Source organism: Poecilia reticulata, chromosome 9 (assembly GCF_904066995.2).
Source record: "Poecilia reticulata chromosome 9, P_reticulata-male-v2, whole genome shotgun sequence".
In the NCBI taxonomy this organism is placed as follows: domain Eukaryota; kingdom Metazoa; phylum Chordata; class Actinopteri; order Cyprinodontiformes; family Poeciliidae; genus Poecilia; species Poecilia reticulata.
In genome coordinates, this window is record NC_088838.1 from 29,979,137 (window position 1) to 29,999,307 (window position 20,171).

A 20,171-nucleotide genomic window follows, 5' to 3' on the forward strand; every position below is an offset into this window, starting at 1 on the left:
ATGCATATTTGCAGATAATCAATTCCAAATTTTTTTAACCCTTTTCCCCCCGGAAACTTGCATATATCAGCTGCACCGAGCTACAGGCCGCTGGTCATAGACATTAACGTATATGATATCTATGCCGCTGGTATCTCTGCCGCTCTCGGTTTCCCATAAGGACCCAGCAGAGGGCTGCGTCCTAATAACTGCTGGATATATTAAGGACGCAGTTCTCCGTCTCCAAATCCGGTTTTGTTCATGAGTTTACATGCAGCGGCTTTATTTCCCTCCTGTACTGCCAGATCGATACTCCTCAACTTAGAAGCTGCATCATATGAGTTTGAAAACATTTCTCTGTCGTGCCAGCTGCTAGCATGTGCTTGTTCTAAATGAAAATTAGCGCGTTCTTTGATTTCCAATTTTGACTTCCAATGATTCACTTCCTGCTAACGAGCCCCCTGGTGGTTGAAAAAAAATCCACAGAAAAGCCGCATGTTCAAAGTGTAGGAAAAAAGTAGCAGTCTATAATCCGGAAAATACGGTAGGTGAAATTGGATAATTTCCACGGCACACATGACGATCACTCACGGCACACTAGTGTGCCGCAGCACAGTGGTTGAAAAACACTGCTCTAAAGTACGAGTGCAAGTCACATGACTTAAACAAGATCCCAGTCCAAGTCTCAGACAGAGTTCCCATTTAATACAATCTGTTCACCTTCCGAGTTGCTTTAAATCAGTATTATAAAAACAATGATTGTCTTTAAACTTTTTCCTTATGAAACTTTGTGCCTCATTTTCACTGGGTCAGTTGTAGGAAAATCTTCAATTATTAGTCAATTTAAGTTGATAAAAAAGGATTTCACTAATGAGAAATAGCCCCTGTTGCAACTCAGAAGCAGCATGTAAAACATAAATTACATTCAAATAAAACCTTTGTAATTTGGCAATGTGCTGACACCGGCTATCAAACGGAATGAAAGTGGAAGAGAGATGAACAAAGCAAAAGAAAGTCAGCTGAACAGCATGATCAAAAAAGGAGTGGCGGCTCAAATGTGTAATCAGCATGCTCACCATGTACTGGACAGTCGAGCTGGACTTGCGTTTCTGTCCTCAGGCAATTGATGAGATGGATTTATTGATGGATGTGGAGATGATTGATAAAAAGAAGAGGTTGGGAGAAAATAAAACAAGCAATGATGACGACTGAAGATTTAAAACACAACTTCTGTCCAAAAAATGAAGAGCAGAAATCATGAAAAGAAGATCGTCTTTAGAGAAGTCTGACTTGAAAGCTCTTGCAAAAGACAGGTGGTGCAAGCAAGAAAGGAATGACATCAGGCAAAAGTTGCACGAGAGGGAAGTTTGCGAAACAGGGTGGTAAACGCAAACAAAAAATGACCCTCTCTTCTAACTACAAGAAACAAGATGGCACCATAAAAACTGAACAAATGAATAGAAAATTATTCATAATCAATAGAAACTGAAGATTTCCAGGTTATTTCATAATAAATGTAGATACACAGCAAAGATACAAAATCTTACAATTGAAATTAGACAAAACTTTCTGATTCAGCAAGAGATAAGAGGTTATTTTAAGCAAATAATTCCTTGTATTGATTAAGAAAAGTGCTAGTTCCCCTGGCAGATTATTTTAATTATAACATGACATATTAAGAAAGTGTTGACCTAAAACAAGCTCATATTTCTTGCTAAAATGTTGCTTGTTTTAACTCAGCATAGTAAGATATTTGCACCAGAAACTAGACCAAAAATACTTGGTAAGATTTTTCATTTTTGCAGTGAAATGAAATTTTAATTGAAGTTTCTGGCAGCAGAGGCTACAGGTGCTAAAGGGCAGCTAATGCCAAAGAGAGGCCATTGGCCTGCGCTGGACAGGTGCTTCAGCTGAGAAGCATCAGGTGCCATTATGCATTAATGAACCAGGAGGGAGAAGAAAAAAAAACAGAAAGTGGAAAACAAATGAGAGGAGGCCCCAAAAACAAGAGGACATGGAGGAAGGAAGGAGAATCGAGGCAAAGAGAGGAGAACAAGGATGAAAAGCGGGGACATTAGCAAATGAAGAGGACGACTTTAGAAATGCTTCGGGGCGAGTGTGTGGGGAGCCTGTTGCTAGGCGATGAGAGCGCCACATTGGAAGTAAGAGTCTATTTCTGTCATTTGAGTTTCCAGGGTCCAGACTGGCAGCTATTCCTGGAACCGGAGTCACATTCCCTGCTGAACCGAACGAGCAGGAAGGGGGAGGCGTTCACTCACACCAACACACACACTCAACACCGACACCCACGCTTCCACACTCTCCATGTGCAGGCACGCTCACACCCACGTTTTCACTTTCTGGGTGTCCGTTTTATTAAAAGGCAAACCGGACATATTGACAAACGCACACCTGTGCAAACCACAACATAACGCATAGCGGAGTAGTATGTTCCATGCTTCGGCGCCATGCATGCAGACGCGCTGATGGGAGCTGTGTGTGGGATGTGTTACTGCGGAGTGTCTCGGTAAGCGTGGGATGGCGAGAGATCTTCATTAAAGGATGAGCGGAAACGTGGGGTTAACGACCAGATGGGGTGAGGAGGAAAAGGAAGCAACGAAAGGGAGAGGAAGTGATAAAATGAGGAGGGCTAACAGATGGTTATATTCAATAATGAAGACGCAGATAATGGTAGGATTCAAAATAAAAAGGGGCAATCAGAAGGACGCACTAGTGGAAGCAACATGCAGAGCAGATGTGCGTCCAGATAAGAGTTGTGTTTAAATTAAAAAGTATCTAAAACTGCCTGATATAAAACTCACAAGATCTCGTTTGGATGCACACAAGTGAAAAACAAACCCACAAATCCAACCTCTATCACTAGAAAAGACAAGACAATACATCTGTTTTTGACAAAAACAAAAATAAGCCAGACAAAAAAGCAAAGAGGAAGAGAAGACAGACTCTAACAAGGACAAACAAAGAAGAGAAAGAAGGCCTGAAACGTCTGAGGGAGACAATAAAGTCTTACCTTAACATCTGCCTTTTTGTTGAGCAAGGTCTTGGCTGCTGCAGGGATGAATGCAAAAAAAAACAACAGTTAAACATTCAGAAATTCAGAGTTGATTTTACTTTGATTCATCTTTCAAAGACATGTAGTTGAGCTGCACAACATCCTGAATGAGAAATTTTTTATCAAAGAGTGCAATTTCTGGTGGGTAATTATATTTCATGTGTCATGGAAGATAGATTTCTATTTGGTAAGCTGGATGGACTTCTGCTCACACCTGACCTAGATCTTACAGAGAGGCTACAACTTAGAGGAGAGAGAATGGAAAATGTAGGTTAATTATCGAGTCACATTTTCTTAATATTGTACAGCTCAACTTTTTACTCAATCATTGTTTTTTAAAAGAAAAAATTAGCAGCTGTAGCCTCAGTTAGATATTGAAAAACTATTTTGGGGCACCTTCCAGTTAAGAAATCACACCTACCTCCAATTTCCATCACTATTTTAAGTTAGTGACTCATTTAAGAGTCCAACTCTTCTTGATGTTGCTTCCTTTCAAAACAACATGCACTTCACAGAAAATTTGCTTTTATTGGCAAAACTGAATATATCAGAGGTTTTGTTGAGTCTTTTTGTTCCATAACTCAAACGGAAACGGATGAGAAGTTAATGCAACTGGAATTTTAAGCGTACTTTCAAGCTAGAGAGCATTTCTAGGAGTGAATAAGAAACATATTAATGTTGTTGTCAGTGAAATAAAAAGTACCCCGACTCTAATGTTCCCCTCGGGACGAGAAGAAAGCTGAAACAAAGATGGCGGCCACCACACACGGCGACCATGTAAACCCAACAATAAGCCCTGCCTGTGGAGGCCTTAAGGAGGATTAGTTTTCAGTCTGCTTTCTAATTAAGGGTAATGAGGGAAGGGGTGAGGCGGGAATAATACTTCAGACTCAGTTCTCTGATGAATATTAAAACTAACAATCAGCTAATGGAAACTATAAGCAGTCTGCGAGGTAGTTCTGCTCAAGAAGAAATAGAAGGAAGTCTGACTGCTTTGAATTAACATTTTCCCCCAGAGGGGCTCAAAATCTAAGCCAGACATGTTGGTGGAGCAAGTCGAGCTAGAACATTGCAAAAACACTACATCTTACTGAGTATTTCTGGTCTAGTTTCTATTGCAAATATCTTAGTAGACTGGAAATAAGACAAAACTAACTTACAACTAACTTTCCACCAAGATATCAGATACTGTATTAGTTCATTAATTCCTTAATATTGATTTAAAAAGTACTAGAATCACAATGTTTCTTGATACAAATCTCTGCCACATCATTTAAAAAAAAATAAGCTAGAAACTCATGATTTCAATAATGGCTTTTGTAGAGAAGGGAGCTGGTAGCTTTATTTAACTTAAACTGTTTAAAGTTTTAAGTTTTGGTTTTTGCATAACCAACTGTTTTTTTATTTGTTGTAGAATGCAATGAGAATATCTTGTGCTTCTATTTTATCAATATTAAGGAATTATTTATGTGAAACAAGCTCCTATATCTTGCTGAAAAATTACTTGTAAGTTAGTTTTGTCTTATTTAATGTGTACTAAGATATTTGCCCTTGAAACTAGACCAAAAATACTTGGCAAGATTATGTGTTTTTGTAGTGAAGATTAAAACAATTGTTAGATATTTAAATAAAATTAAAGTTTGGATTCTTTTAAGTGAGTCAGCATGTTATTGTGAAATAGAAGTACATAGATTAACTTAATTGTACTATATCAGGTACACCATCATTGCAAAATATGACCATTATAACCTAAAGGAGAGCAATATGTTCCTGTTGGTACATTTAAGTGAATAAAACATGACCTGCTGGTTAAAGTGTCACTCTCAGGTCTTTCTTACTTCCACGGATGAAATCTTTTCAAGTGGCTGAGTGCAGTTTCAAGTCTAATCAGATGCAATCACATCAGCATCCCGCCAGTTACGTAAAACCACTATTTCTGGAAGTCTGGCATGTTTCCCTTCTTTTCCTTCTCATGTTTTTCATCTCCCTCGTTCCTCTCGTACTCTGAACATCTTGCTCCCTGATTTTTTTTGTCTCTAAACATGTTTCAAAAGCAGATATAGAGAAGGATTTGGATTTAATAAGCTCTTTTATGGAACTAGACTTTAAGCATATGTTTGAATATTTTGAAATCAAGAATTTATATAAATAAAAAAAAACAAGAGAGAAAAAAAACAATAGAAGGGAAGCAGAATCTTCCCCAGTTTTTCCTGGCTTTCATGTCTGCCTCACCGATCATCTCATGCTTGATGTAAATTTTCATATTCAGCAGTAAAGAAGGGGGAAGGGGGCAAAAGGAAATGATAAGTAAGCACAATATTATCCAAATAGAGGAGAAAGTGGCATGAATGCACACTGTTCCCAAACGCTGCCTGCTTCTGAAGGAGAAGAAACGGGGTCAGAAAAGAGTCAAGTTCAAGCTCTCCTAATCTCTGGTGGTTTGTTAAGAGGAGAGAACATGAGAGACAAGAGAAACTGTAAAGTGGGTGGTGGGGGGGGGAGCGAAAGCAGTCTCACTGAGCATCCAGACGTTAGAGATGCACACTAAAGACAATTTTAGACACAGAGCAAAGTGAGGGAGCTCTGAGGATACCTGAAAAATCAGAATATACTGGAGGTTATTTGATACCAGAGGAGTTGGAAAACAGGGGATGCGGGCAGGGGGGGGGGGGGGGGGGGGGGGAAGGGCGCTCCTTACCTTGCCAAAAATTACACATGAAGCGAGAAGAGAGAGGAAGAACAGATTAAAAACAAAACGAACAAGAATCCGTCAAAAATAGCACGATGCATCACTGCAGGAACAGAGCAAGGATGGGCATGGATTCACATTAACAGGCTGGAACAAGCTGCACTCAGGTGCAAGACTGCCTGGAGTACCTTCTCATTAAAACAGCATTTACTGAGCTGCTACATGGTGACTGCATGTGTGTGTATGATGCACAAAATAGAACAGGGCCTCCAGTAAGCTAGTGAGGCAGATCACTATAAATATTTGAGTGGAGCCTCATGGAAGCTGAGGGACATGGAGAGGACCGAGGGGGTCCCGGTGGACCACCGAAACAAGGACACAGCCACTACTTACATCTCCTTAGCTGACAGCGAGGCTGTCATGTTGGAGAGTTATTGCACTGTGTGTAAGTGGTTTTCATCGACAGAGACCGGCTCAGACAAATAAAATGAAACGTTTTTTCATGAACACGCTGGGGTTCAGATCCACGTTTTACTGTACATCATTAGAAAGGTCTGAGTGAGCAACAAAGATTAAAAGTAGAAACCAAGAATATCTCAGAAGACTTAGCTATGATAACACACACACCTTGTGAAGAGTTTACTGTGATTAAAAACTAGAAAACTTAGCTGGGAAAATAAAAACAACAATTGTAGCCCAGAAAACCACTTATTATACAAAATTCACATCTTGCACATTTGAATACTTCCGGTTGAGTCTTAAAATAGCCCAGGAGCTTAAACTAAAACCTCCCAAATTTTTAAGTCACAACTGCCGGACACTATGTCGTTACCTAGCAACCCTAACAGAGCCCCAGCATATTTGGTCAGCTGGTTTTCCCGCTGCATGTGTTGTACAATGGTTGCTGGAAAAGTGTTTTGTTTTTGTCTTACCATCCAGAAAACACTTGCTACATTCTTGTTAGTTGTGCAGGAGGTTCTACTGATGCTTTTCAAAGATGTACAGTTGTATAACTGTGCATCTGTTTGCAGCCATTTTCACATGAGAGTATAATGCTAAGTTGGGGGGGGGACAGCAGCAGCTTATTTGGATTTAAAGAGACAAAGGCCCTAAAACAGTCCATTCTGAAAGCTCAAAACAGGCAGATCTGAGGAGACTGAAATCTTATTATGTAATAATGGTTTTGTGCAAAAAATTTAAACAATGTGTTTTATATAGTCCATAGTCCTATCCTAACTTGTTCAAGAAAGCATAAAATATCATTTTTAAGATATCCAACTTCACAATTACCCACAACTTAATGTTGTTTAATTAATGAAATCCCATCAAAGTCTATGTTTGCAATGTGACAAAATGTGGAAAAGATTAATGGGTATAAAAAACATTGCAAGGCTCTGCAGTATCAACAATAAGCTGTGATATCAACGCGAACTAGGTCAGTATTATAGTCCTATATGGTCCAACTGAACCGGATAAAGAATCAGCACTTCATCTTTGGTACTGACAGTCTCAGCAACAATCCTCAACAGACATATTACAAACAACTGCGACTTTGACAAGGTCGGAAATTTAGACTCGAAGGAAATTGTTTTGGTCTTTTTTTGTGTTTATGAAGCATTAAAGTCCCAGGCTGTGTTCATACCATGCTTCATCTTGCACAGATCTTTCTTCAACATATTTAGACTAATCAATGTAAAATAAATCATATTTCTATTGACTCAAAAGTTTCTCTGTAGGCATGCTAATATAAAAAAAGATGCTAAGAAGTACTATTAAACGCTCCGTAGACACCATTAAAAGGTCAAACGGAGGTCAATAAACCAACATCCTAAACGTCTGACTATGTGAGCATGCCCAGTCTTGCATCATTTGCAGTGTTCATCATGCACCAAAAATCCCTTTTGTGCAGCAGCGCATGCACCAGTCCAGTGCCCCATGCAGCATTCACTGGCAGCTCTCGGGCAGCTCCATCCTTAAAAGTTGCAGGGGGTGAACTTTCCAGTGTCATTGTCCGACAGAGAAAAGAGAAGAGAGGGAAAGAAGAGTGAAGAGAACAGCTGAGATGGGAGTGACACGGTGGTAACATGGAAACCTGATGAAAATATGGAGAAGAACCTGGTGGCGTGAAGGACGAAGATGAAAATCAGAGAGGCAGAAATGTTTGATGATGGGATAAAAGAATGGATGTAAAATGAGGGGATGAGACACAAGATGATAGGAAGAGTTTGAGAGGAAACACAGGGACAGAACATCAGTCTGACTGGAGCAAGGCCATGCTCTGTATGAGAGAAGAGGACGGGATGAAACGGAGTGATGACAGAGCAGTGATCGGCACCGAAGCCACACCATCAGATCTCAGACAAGAAGTGACATGAGCGCTGACGGTCGTAGCTAGGCTTTCATCCGCTACATCTCATTCTAAAGAACTGATGCAAAATAATCACATAAAACTAAAATAATCAGTTAAATACTGAACTAATTTAACATATCAAGAGAGATTAAATGTTTTGTAATGCCGTCTAGTGGGTAAATCACTTCTCTGTAAATATAAGTTAGAGCTGGGTGATGTTTAAAAATAAAATCTCAAATTTTTTCATACCTAATCTATTTTTTTTCTTGCTTTCTTTTCTAAAAAAAAATAAATAAAAAATACAAATGACAGAAAATACTTTTAAAAAGTGGCTTTTATTTCAATCATCCCTTCCATGATGGAGTATTGGGGCCAAGCAATGAGAATGTTTGTCTAATAAATAATATAGTCATGTTATAATATTACCAGAATAAAGAACATCCTAAAATAAAGATTAAAAGTCATTTTAATTAGTAAAAAGCTTTGATGGAGTTAAGAGATTATATAAGCACCTTTGTGTTTTTCTTCTTCAAAACACTTCAAAGTCCTGCTGCTGATAATAAATTGATGCTGATATGTTGAAAGATTAAATGTTTCCCTATCCGTAGAAATTACATCAAACTATAACTTCACAAGATGCTCAACTTTATTTAGCTGATACTGAGACTCATTTTATTTCAACTTTATTACTGTATCACTTTATTCTTGTATTACTATTACTGCATTGCTGTGATGCATTGGCTTTGTTCTCATAATTTACAAAACGCCATACAGTTGGCCTGAACTAAACGTCCAAATCCAACAAGATGGCTGCCTTGGGCGTGCCGACATCACTCTGAACTATGGAAACCACAGGAGTGCATTGGTGGAAAATTAAATCTAATTCATGAATAAAATCAGTTTATTGCCCAGCCATAATATAAACAGTTTTGTATAATCATATAATATTCAAAGTGTTTAAAAGTGACAAGAGTCCATATTTTTGTCTAAATTTAAATTTAAACATTAAAAATGTTGGCTTGCATGAAAAGGAAGAGCTGAAATAATTGGCTAAATAACTGGATGAAAACTAAGCTAGTCCTGCATCTGATGATTCGATGACAGATGTAGTTAGCAGTGTGGTCAGCCATCATGCTCTGAACTCCCATGTTCAGGGAGAAGAAGAGGAACAACATGAAATGAGAGTTAGAGAAAATTTTAGAATGAGGTCAAAGATAAAAACAAAATAAAAAAAATCAAGTGAACAGAGAAGGAGCAGAGGGGGAGCGGGGTGGCATGCCCTGGGTGCGCCACCGTGCTACCTTGTTCCACCAGCCCTGCGGTGGTGCCGGCGGCTGCAGCCACAGCTGCCGCGGCCGCAGTCACAGAGGCTGGAGCCGTGGTCTGCCTGCTGCCGACTGTTAAAAATCCAAAAACCCAGTAACACGTGAAGAAAAAGAGTTAGACATTAAAGGAGAAGGGAGAAAGGGATCAAAGAGGTGATGGAGGAGGGAAAGGATGGGTACGATATTCAAGAGTGTGAGTCGGTGAGCAGGAGGTCGAGGGGAGGGGTTGGAGGACAGGAAGGGCTCACTGGTGGGGATCCATTTACAGCTCCGGTGAGAATTTTACATCAAGTCATCACTGGCAGGAATGTCATTCATTTCAGTCTTTTAAAAATGTATCTCAATCATTCTTTTCCCAGGATGGAGTTTCAAAAACAAGAGTGACCTAGTTTGAATTTACACATACATATACAGGCCTGCCACGATAACAAATGTTGCTGGACGATAAATTGTCCCAGAAGTTATTGCGATAAACAATAATATCGTTGTTTTGAGAATATTTTCTAGTACAAAGGTAATAGCACAATAATACAAGAACGTAACAAGTTCAATAAACATTACATTCTACATTTAACACTGGAACTTTAAGACATATTAAATATCCAAAATATAAACAAAACAACAGAAATAACAAATAAAATTAGTTCAGCTCTCATTTATAAAAATATAGAATTTAAAAGTGTCACTTTCTTATTGGTTTGGTTCAAAACATTAAAACCAATTTAAATACAAAAAATGTGGTTCCTCTTCAAAATAATATGGAAAATTGAGGCTCAAGTAAAATACAGGAGCTTGTTTTCAGTTAAAAATCCCTTAATTTTGATGAAAAAGTACTTTCTCTATTGGCAGATTATTTCACTTGGGAACAATATTTTGTTATAAGTAAGTTATTTGCCAATGGGACTAGTACTATTAGTACTTTAATCAATATTGAGAAATTATTGACTTAAGAAAAAGCTCCTGAATCTTGCTGAAAACTTACTTGTTAGTTCATTTTGTTTTATTTCAAGTATATTAAGATATTTACAGTAGACCTAAAATACTTGGTAAAATGTTGTATTTTTGCAGTGCAGCTGCAATCAATTGTGATTGCAACAAAAAAATGTTTTATCTCAAATTAATACATTTCAATGATCGGATGTGAAACTGTATAATTTTTACATTACATGGATTAGATCCACAATCAGACACTTGAATTATTTGTTTATGTGTTACTCTTGTGTGTAATACAATCACTCCATCCTGGAAATGAAAAGACTCAAATAAATTATTAAAAGCCTAAAACGCAGCTGCATTCATGCTCATAATGAGCGAATGTTAACTTCTGACTGAAGTTGTGTGACCAGAGACAATATTTGGAGGTTTAGGAAAGATGTCAGGTAGAAAGACACAAATCTTTTGTCTGTTTGAAGCTTAACATTCTACTTTCTCAGTAAAAGCCTTAATGTTAGTATGATGATAATGGTAATGATGCCATTTTTAGCCAGTGTTAATATTTATGTGGCTGTGTTAGTGCTTGCTGACCTTAGAAACTGCCAGTATTATTTGACGCATGAATGTGGGCTGTATTTCATTTCACAGGTTCAAAAGAGGACAATTGAAAATTTATTTATTTTTTTTTACTTTTTATGGTAAAACGTATTACATCAACATAAGAAAAATAAATAGCACCGCCTCTGTTTGTCCAGCTGCACTTTTTGTGTAATGGATGACTCATCAAAAATGCTGGAAATACAGCCAAAAAAATGCAAAAAGTATTCATTGGTTTGATTTACTGGGCAGCAACTCCCTTCTACTGATGCTTTTTTATAAAAATAAAACTTTTAGAGTTCTTTTTCATCCTCTGACTCATCCACCTGATGGCCTCACACTTATAATGGAGTACCAGTACCTACGAAGATGAAAAAGAGTGAGAAAAGGCGCTTGAGAGAGGTGAAACAGCCGCGCTATACACCTGGGTCAGCGTGAGCGTATGTGGCTGTGGGAGTCGGCTGAGTGCTCGCAAAGTGGATCCTCAGACAGTTTCCAACTGTGCAGCTTACAGAGTCAGAAAGCCCACTGTGAGTCATGTTTACTAAAGCAGCGTGTCAGCATAGGCACATAAACACACACAGAACACACACACACATTTCACACGACACAAACCTTTAATGATTCATCTAAATTAAGGTCAAATATCATCAGGAAAGTTCCAGGGCAATTCGCTGCAGGCATGATCTTATTTTGAAAAGTTACTTCTTCTCCCAGTTTGGGATTCAGTATTACGTTGTAATTCTACAACTTTTTATTTCACTGACCACAAAAAGTAGAAAACGCCCCACTAACAGGAACTGCTGAGTCACTTTTCATGTTTTTCATCAATAATTAAAGTTAAAAACTGATAAATTCCACAGGAAAACCAGGTTTTATAAACAGTGAGAGGCAAATATTGACTCTGTCTCACTTTATTACTCTGCAGGTTCAAAATCCTGCTTAGGATTTTTACAGGGATATACAGACATACAAAGACAAGAACAAAGACATTATGCATCTTCAGCTTTCGGATCAATTTCAGTGTTCTCTTTATTTTATTATAAAAGTATAAAATTAAATCCAAAATACTTTGTCATTGTGCTTTGGACCATAATTCCCAGCTAGCAATAGACATAAATTGGCCATCTCTGTACTGATTTAAGAATCTTTAATTGCTGATCAGTAAGCTGAGCACAACACTCTTCGGTGTAGAAGTTATCACTTTAGGAAGAAGACTCAAAGATATTTATTTTTAAGAAATACTGGATCATTTTCATATTTGCAGATCTGTTTCAGACTAATTTGAGTTTGTCAGGGGACGTAAATTTGTGCCCCTGTTGGCGACGTCTTGTCAAATCGGAGCAAACTTCTGTCAGGAAGGTTCAAGTAGTTTTGCTTTATCATTTTGAGCTTTTAACCTCTGTCCTGGATCTGTGAAACATTGTTGTTTTAAAAACAGCTGAGTGAACAATAATAGTTAAAGAAAACACTGAAGCTGAGCTGCGATGAAATGATAATGTGATTTTGCCTTTTGATAACATGCTCTAAAAACTTCAAATTAACATTCTTAGGTTAAAGGAGAGAAGTGATTTGCTGTTACCTGTGTTCAAAAGGTGCATGCCATCATTTTAGCTTTCTTCCAAGATGATGGCACGCTCCAATCACAACGTAACATAACAGACTTGCAACTCAACAAACTGTTTAGTTACACTGAAAGCTGGTAACTGACTTTTGTTACTTTAGAGGTACAGTTAAAGAAACTAAAAGGTCATAATGGTCTTACCTGAGAAATTTCGGGAAACCAGCATGGTTGTAAGAATCGCCCCCTAACAGGAGCCAAGAAAGCACAGAAAACATTTAATCAGAATCATCTTTATATGAAACAGCATCCACTGTGAAGCTCATTAATCAGCCATTGTCCAGATATTTTTACTTCTTGATTAAAATTGAAAATAAAAAATAAAAAATTAAAAAACTCTGGAATCAGGTTAAGACATTAAAAATCAAAGTGTTGTTGTTTTCTGGAAAATTGTGAAATCTACTCAACTTGCAATCAAGCACAGTTTGAGTTTGATGTGACTGATTAACAATAAAATTGTAATTTCAAATTGAAGATTCAACCAAACTGGAGAAATTGAAGGGAAAAAATAAAAAAGGTTCTTAGCTGGAGCTACCAATACTTTGTAAATTCCTGATTTAACATTAGAACATCAGTGAGAGGCCAAAATGGTGATGCACAACTACATTTAAAGTAAAAATAGTTCAATAGTTTTATTGCGTTTCCAGCTAAAAGTTTTTTGGGTTTTGTAAAACTTGTATCAGTAAAAGAGTAGAGCTCCTCAAATGTTAATGGCATATTTTTAAATGTAACCAGATGCAGTCCCACTCAACACAAAATTTTCTTCAACTTTCCCGATTTCAAACTTCAATTGTCAGATTTACAGTCGTTTGTGACGAACAAACAGAAAGAACCGATTATTCCTCTAGAATTCAGGACGCTGGTGGCCCCACTTGATGTTCTAATATTAAAATAATTTAATTTTGCTTTTTGTTGACTCCAATCATCTCATTGCCTGTTTATATTTTGAGCGTGAAAAGCCAGAGAGAATTGGTGGCAGCTGATGGCATGCTGGTTGAATGGTGCAACATTTGCCTGCAGCCACCTGCGCTTCTGTTTCCAGCTTCCTATGAGCTGGTATTTGAGCCGTGCCAAGAGAGGCCGAAAGCAGCAGGGTAACAGTGTCATGCTCCAACGGCTAAGCTGTTATATCCACACAAAATGTCAGCAATAAATCAGCATGAAAGGAAAAGTTTTGAATACAACGCAACTTTGCTCTTTTTACCTCATTTTAACTATAAGGTCTATCTCAAGGTGACCTATTATGCTTATTTGCACAGCAAGTTAGGTCTATGAGTTATACAAAACACGCTCATTATATTTTTTGTACAAAATTATTTTTAGATAGTGATATCTAGGAATGATAATAATCCCTTGTCACTTCAAATCTAAATAAGCTGCTGCTGGCCATAGCCCCCAACTCTAAGTTTACACTCACAAGTGAAAATGGCTGCAAACAGATGAGCAAACACACATCTATATATCTTTGAAAAGTAGAAGTGGAGAATCCTGTGCAACCAAAATGAATGCAACAAGTGGTTACTGTGTGATAAGTCAACAACAAAACTCTTGTCTTTTCCAGCAGCCATTGTAAAACCAGTTGACCAAACATGCTGGAGCTCTACTTGGGTTGCTAGGCGATGGGCTGGCCAAGTCTGGGGTTGCTAGGTAACGGTGCAGCATGACGTTACATTCGGGAGGTTTTTGAAATGGATTTTTTTTCAGATGCCAAAAAACATGAACTTATTACTAAAAATATATTTGTGTTGTTTTATAGAAGCAGCAGAAACCCAAAAATAATTATAAAAAGTGCCAAACATGAACTTTGCATAACAGGTCCCTTTAAATATATCATGTGTTCATTATATATCATCTAACGGAAATAATTATTCACTTGACCGCATATTCAGAGCAATGTGTGCTGTTCTCATAAATACTGAAATAAAAAATAAGACTTAAAAAATATAGACAAGAAGAATCGGAAAATTTATTTCATTTTAGCTCACATGAGTTTTTTAGAGGAGAGGAGTGAGATGTTGGAGACTGAAAGCATGCAAACAAACCTTGAGTTTCCTCCTGGCATTGAATTTCTTCAGGCACTCCACAGTCTCCTGTCTGTGCATCATAGATGCCACTGTGGATCGTTGCTGCGAAGACAAAGAAAAGCAGAGAACATAAGAAACAAAAAACATGGAAACATTCGGTCTTGCCATCTGTAAGCTTGAATTTAGTTAAATAGCAAAGAAGGGACCACTTACGCAGACCCATGGGTGCTTAAGCGCCTCCTGAGCAGTGATCCTCTTGGCTGGGTTGATTGTAAGCATCTGGTTGATCAGGTTTTTTGCCTCTGGGGTGACTGTGTCCCACTCTGGGGATGGAAACTAGAAAACACAACGAAATATCCCTAAATTAGTTGGCAATCCAACAATAAAAATGTTGGTTGTTGCTCATGTTTGAATAGAGTCAAACTTCTCTGCAGTTTTTAAAGGTACAGCTTAGGACATTAGTGAAGTACAGGCATATGCAATATAGCAGCAGAACAGATGTCCAAAACGCATATAAACATCACATGAAACTCAACTTAGCAGCTCATAATGACGAGTTTTAGTGCTTTTTTACTGGTGTTATCTTAGCACCATTTCTTATTGTGAGACGAAGAACTGATTGCACTGGGGTTGTGTAAACCAAACTGCAAAACAATGTTTCACTTTTGACTTAGGACCTAAAAAAAGCAGACATTTAGACATACCTAGCTTCAACAATATTAAAAGTCAGATTAGTTTTGCAATAACACACGTGTACCGTCTCCAGGCCTTCGGCTGTTTGTTTTAATACCACCTGTCATGTAGCGAATGCAGCTCAGTGCACTGCTAGATTTACATTGACAGCTGATATTTTTAGCCCAATTTATAAATGTTATTTTAAACACAGTTTATAAACACAGGTTTTTATGACTTATTTATAAATCCAGCTCTTGGGTATAAACAAAGACTGCAGATTACTTGATATTTTTACTTGTTAAATATTCCCAGCTGGTATTTATAAATCCAGATTAAAACCGTTCCAGGTCACAAATCAATTAATAAAGTAAGTATTTACAATTTCAGATTAAAACTTTGGGCATTGCAGTTCAGGATTAACAATCAGTCAGAAATGATGTTACAAATGTAGTGTTAAAATAGAAATCATGTTTAAAACAATCTCTATAAATTAGGTATATCATGTTTTTTAATACAGATGTTTGCTTCTGTTGCAATGTGAATAAAAACACTCACTGCACAGTGATCTTCTACATAATTAGCTTACAACAGAGAAAGTTTTAAAGATTTGACTAAAAAAGGCATTTTAAGTTATGTGATGATGTAATGGCCAGTTGGGAATTGGCTCTAGTATGAGTCCCAGTTTAGCACTGGTGGAAAAACCCTAATAATAATAATAATAATAATAATAATGTTCTCTGGAACATCATCTCAACCCTTTTATATAGAATTGTCAGCTGTATTTTGGTCTTCTAATGTATCTGATCTAAAGTATAATATATTGCATTTAGTGTTAACAATTTATTCACACTTAATACTAAGATTACTATACATAAACATACGTCCATACTGATAAGTCTTATTACGCCATAAGTCTTTAAATCTAAAGAACAAATATTTTGTAAATATTTGCTAAAACAAGCAGCATAATTTCAGATTTGCAAAACACCCTATATTAATTTTAAATACATAAATTTCATATTTTTGGTCTCTATAAGATAAATATAGTGCATAACATCCCTAAAATAGCCTTCCATGATTAAATGTTCAAAAGAAGATATCATTCTCTGTCTGCAGGAGTGAAGCTCTCTAAAGAGCCAGACTGTATTTGATTGAATGCTTCAATTAATTCATGCACGCTGCTCAGTGTTCCCGCCCCTGTGCTTTGTAATGACTGCACTAATCAACCCAACATGGCTGCTCAGGACTCATTTTGAGAAGCTTCTTCGATTTTCATAGTGCAATAAAAAAAAGAAAAGAAAATACTGGAAAAGAAAAAAAAATCAAAAGTGCAAAAGGTTGGGAAAAGTTCAAACTTAAGGTCATTAATAACATGCAGAGAAAATGTCTTCCCAGAACAGATAATCAATGCACATGTTGATAAATTTTGAGAACTACTTTTACCAACTTTATTAATGTTTTAGATGATTTTTACATATAAGCCACAGTGGCTCCCTTTGGTCGGATTGTTTATTAAAACTGAAAGGCCAGTCCAAGCAGAGCCTCCAGCAATTTGTTCAGAAACCTCAACCCATCAGGTCCTGTTGTGTTTAAACATAAACACTAAGGCCTGTGTCCCATGAGGACAGAATCACTGCCAGAGAGTCAGTCAGTTTCTCTGTGTTTATTTGGCATGAAGTTCACTGCGATCCATGGCGAAACCTGCGCTCTTGGACCCCCTGAAATATGAATGAGGCGACTCGGTTACGTAAGAGCAGCCAAAAGGGAACGGGGGCAGCGGGAGCAGCAGGGAGGGCATCGCGATGGAAGGAGGAGAAGGGAAAAAGAGCGCAGACTCACATCATAAGCCCCAGCCTTGATCTGCTGGTACAGCTTGTGCTGGTCCTCGTCCCAGAAAGGAGGGTAACCCACCAGCAGGATGTAGAGAATCACCCCTGAGTCACAAACACACACAAGAAAACATACACACCGACGAAACAAAAAAAACACACAACATCAACTCAACCTTCTGCTGTTTTGTGTGTGATCACTTAGGAAATACCATATGGATGTTGTGTTTAAACGAGTGTGTTTCTCTACAACTCACCGCAGGCCCAGATGTCCACAGGTTTGCCATATGCCTCCTTCCTCAATACCTCAGGGGACAGGTATCCTGGTGTTCCTGCAAACCCTGCAGCAAAAAAAACATCCACTATTGATTAGCAAGGCAACAGATTGTACAGTGTGCAGAGAAACCAACAAAATAATCAGTATTTTAGCCTTGAGCTGCTGGAAATTCTCAGTCAGACACTGTGACCTATTTGTCTAACAAATACCAACACCTTCAGTCAGTTTCACTGCAAAAACACAAAATCCTACTAAGAATTTTTGGTCTAGTTTCAGCACACTTGAAACAGGACAAAAGTAGCTTACAAGTAAATTTTCAACGAGAAATATTAGCTTGTTTTAAGTAATTTATTTATTACTATTGATGAAAAAGTACTAGTTTGACTGGCAGATTATTTTACTTATGACAATATATTTTTCTCATTGCACCCTACAACAAATAAAAAATGGTTGGCTACACAAAAACTAAAACAGTAACTTCCTTCTCTACAAAAGTTAATATTATAATCACAACTTTATACAGAACACAAATTTAGGAAGACATAAAAAATGCAACAAAATTTTTGTTATCCAAGCTGTACTCTTTAATGTGTTTAGCTGATAAAATGAGAAAGTTGCCTCCATATAGGGAACAAAACACAATGACAGAGTAGTTTAGTATGTCAATTAAATAAAATGCACCCCAGATTTAGTGCTGTTGTTTCTGGGATACCTACCAAACCAGGCCTGCTGATCCCCCTGGACCTCGATGGCCAGGCCAAAGTCGGCAAGCTTCACTGCAGCGTTCTTACACTTGCTTGCGAGGAGCAGGTTCTCTGGCTGAAGAGAAGAAGAAAACGGCAACAAGTTATCAAAGAACTTATAGGACAAGAAAACCACAATCCTCATGGAGTAAAAGCTAGAAGCAGACATGCAAAAAAGTTTGCAAAGGGGTTCATAAAGGCTGCTTTCAGTCAAGACAAACATTTTCAAGGCACACGTTTTGTGTTTTTATTCATGCATTGACAGATAACAGATTTACAGCAAAAGTTGGTCCACATTACAGCAGTCAAACCTGGTAAGTCTGCAGCATTCTTATTTCCTGGCCTCATGCACTGAGGCTCTATAGGCTGCATCTCTGTGGCCTACATAATGCAGCTAGCCTCATTATTCTCTGTCAGAGGAGAGCTCTAATAATGAGCATCTATCCCCACTGGTCTCTGCTCTTTCTCACTTTCTTCTCCTTAGTCTCACTTCATCATTGCCTCTGTAAAGGTAACAGGCAGTTCTGACTACTGCATAAAGCCCTCCCGGGGGAAATATTAACACAAAATATGATCTGGGGCTATCATTTTTTACAATAATCTTGATGCTGGATAATCACCAGGATTGCTAACATGATTACTTACATATTATGTCAGATTGATTATCAAAGTTACCCTTTAATTTGCACAGGTAGACTCAATTATTTCAGTCGATACCTGGGGAGTTAGACGCCCACCCAAACACTTAACTTCAAAGTTAACACGGGGGGGGGGGGGGAAAGACTTCTTTTTGTCAGTGAAGATTCAACTTGTAAAGTTTTTTTAACATCCTTTTTGTTCTTCCAATTAGCTAAAGCAGCTGTTTCCTAATATAGATCAGTGAAGAGTAACATGTGTCCAAACCTTTTGAAATCAAAAATTAGGACATTATATTTAGGCTGGATTTCTGTCACCACTTCCCCTGCAATGCAGCAGCATCTGCCGGCATCCTTTCATTGTTTTCTGTCCTCAAATTAGACGATTCGCCTGTCCTCAAAACAGTCGTAGTTACAGACGTGTTTCTGCTAGTGTCTTAAGCCAAGAAGGCAAAAGAAGTGGTAATGCTTCCATTTTGAGCCTATATCATGTCACTCCTTGCACTTGGTTAGGTTTTCTTTTGTAAATCAGGGAGTTTAGAAGGTGCCAGCGCAGTACAATCTGTGACAACGAATGTGGGTGAAATTCATGAAGAAGAAGCGGCTTCCATCAAAAAGGTGAGCTCACATTCAAACATCAAGTAACAAACATCTGCGCTGCTTGACACAAGAGCACCGCCTTTTCTCCTGCTACTTTTTGGCAGACTAAGCGCAGAGAAGTTTAGCAGCTGGTTTTGGTTGAGGAGGGCAGAGAGGGACGGTTACCGACAGATGATGGGAAAGCTGCGTTGGAGAGCAGGTCATGAGTGGGTGTTTGATTTGGAAAACTTCCCAGTTTCAGATTTTCGCACTTCCTTTTCTATTTATTTACCAGTTAAGGATCTGGTACTGAGGTGGGAGAGTGGCAGGTATGTATGCATACGTTGGGAAGCTGCCTATTCTTAAGGAATTTTCAGACCAGGAACCTGAAGTTCAGCTAAATCAGTCAACTTTGATTTAGTAGAACATAAAACATGTTTTAACCAGCAGCTGCATTTTAAAACTCCATGAGTTTTAACGGCAAATTACAGTCAAAGTATTTATACTCCTTGAACTTTTTAACACTCTAATGTTAAACCCACAAATGTATTTAATTATATTTTATGTGATAGACCAACGACGCATAGTTTTAAAAATGCTGACAAATAAAAACCGGAACAGTATGGCTGACATTTGTATTAAGCAACATTGTCCCAATACTTTGCAAAACCAACTTTTTAGCAATTTGAGCTGCAAGCATTTTAAGAGTTATATCCAAACCAACTCTGCAAATTTTTTCACTTTTAACTACTTATGTCTGGACTTTGACTGGGCCACAGTATACACATATGGTACAGCTAGAGCTCAAGGTTAAACTTTCTAAGAGTTTTTTTTTTTTTCAG

The 20,171-nt window shown here is 37.9% G+C and overlaps 1 protein-coding gene across 50 annotated transcripts in view; it reads right to left on the reverse strand.

Annotated features, from left to right (window-relative positions):
• camk2b1 (calcium/calmodulin-dependent protein kinase (CaM kinase) II beta 1) overlaps positions 1-20,171 on the reverse strand; it is an 86,431-nt gene that overhangs the window by 29,814 nt on the left and 36,446 nt on the right. For 12 of the 50 annotated variants that reach the window (XM_081610870.1, XM_008417821.3, XM_008417816.3 and 9 more), the window contains exons 7-15: positions 18,089-18,191; positions 17,353-17,436; positions 17,106-17,200; positions 14,805-14,927; positions 14,610-14,693; positions 12,712-12,754; positions 9,393-9,488; positions 3,011-3,045; positions 1,056-1,088 (exon numbers count right to left, since the gene is read on the reverse strand). In XM_081610870.1, the coding sequence (XP_081466996.1) occupies positions 1,056-1,088; positions 3,011-3,045; positions 9,393-9,488; positions 12,712-12,754; positions 14,610-14,693; positions 14,805-14,927; positions 17,106-17,200; positions 17,353-17,436; positions 18,089-18,191 (696 nt within the window). Of the gene's footprint in view, positions 1-1,055; positions 1,089-3,010; positions 3,049-9,392; positions 9,489-12,711; positions 12,755-14,609; positions 14,694-14,804; positions 14,928-17,105; positions 17,201-17,352; positions 17,437-18,088; positions 18,192-20,171 lie in introns of all 50 variants that reach the window. The other 38 variants (XM_008417824.3, XM_081610876.1, XM_008417814.3 and 35 more) reach the window with 5 other exon arrangements.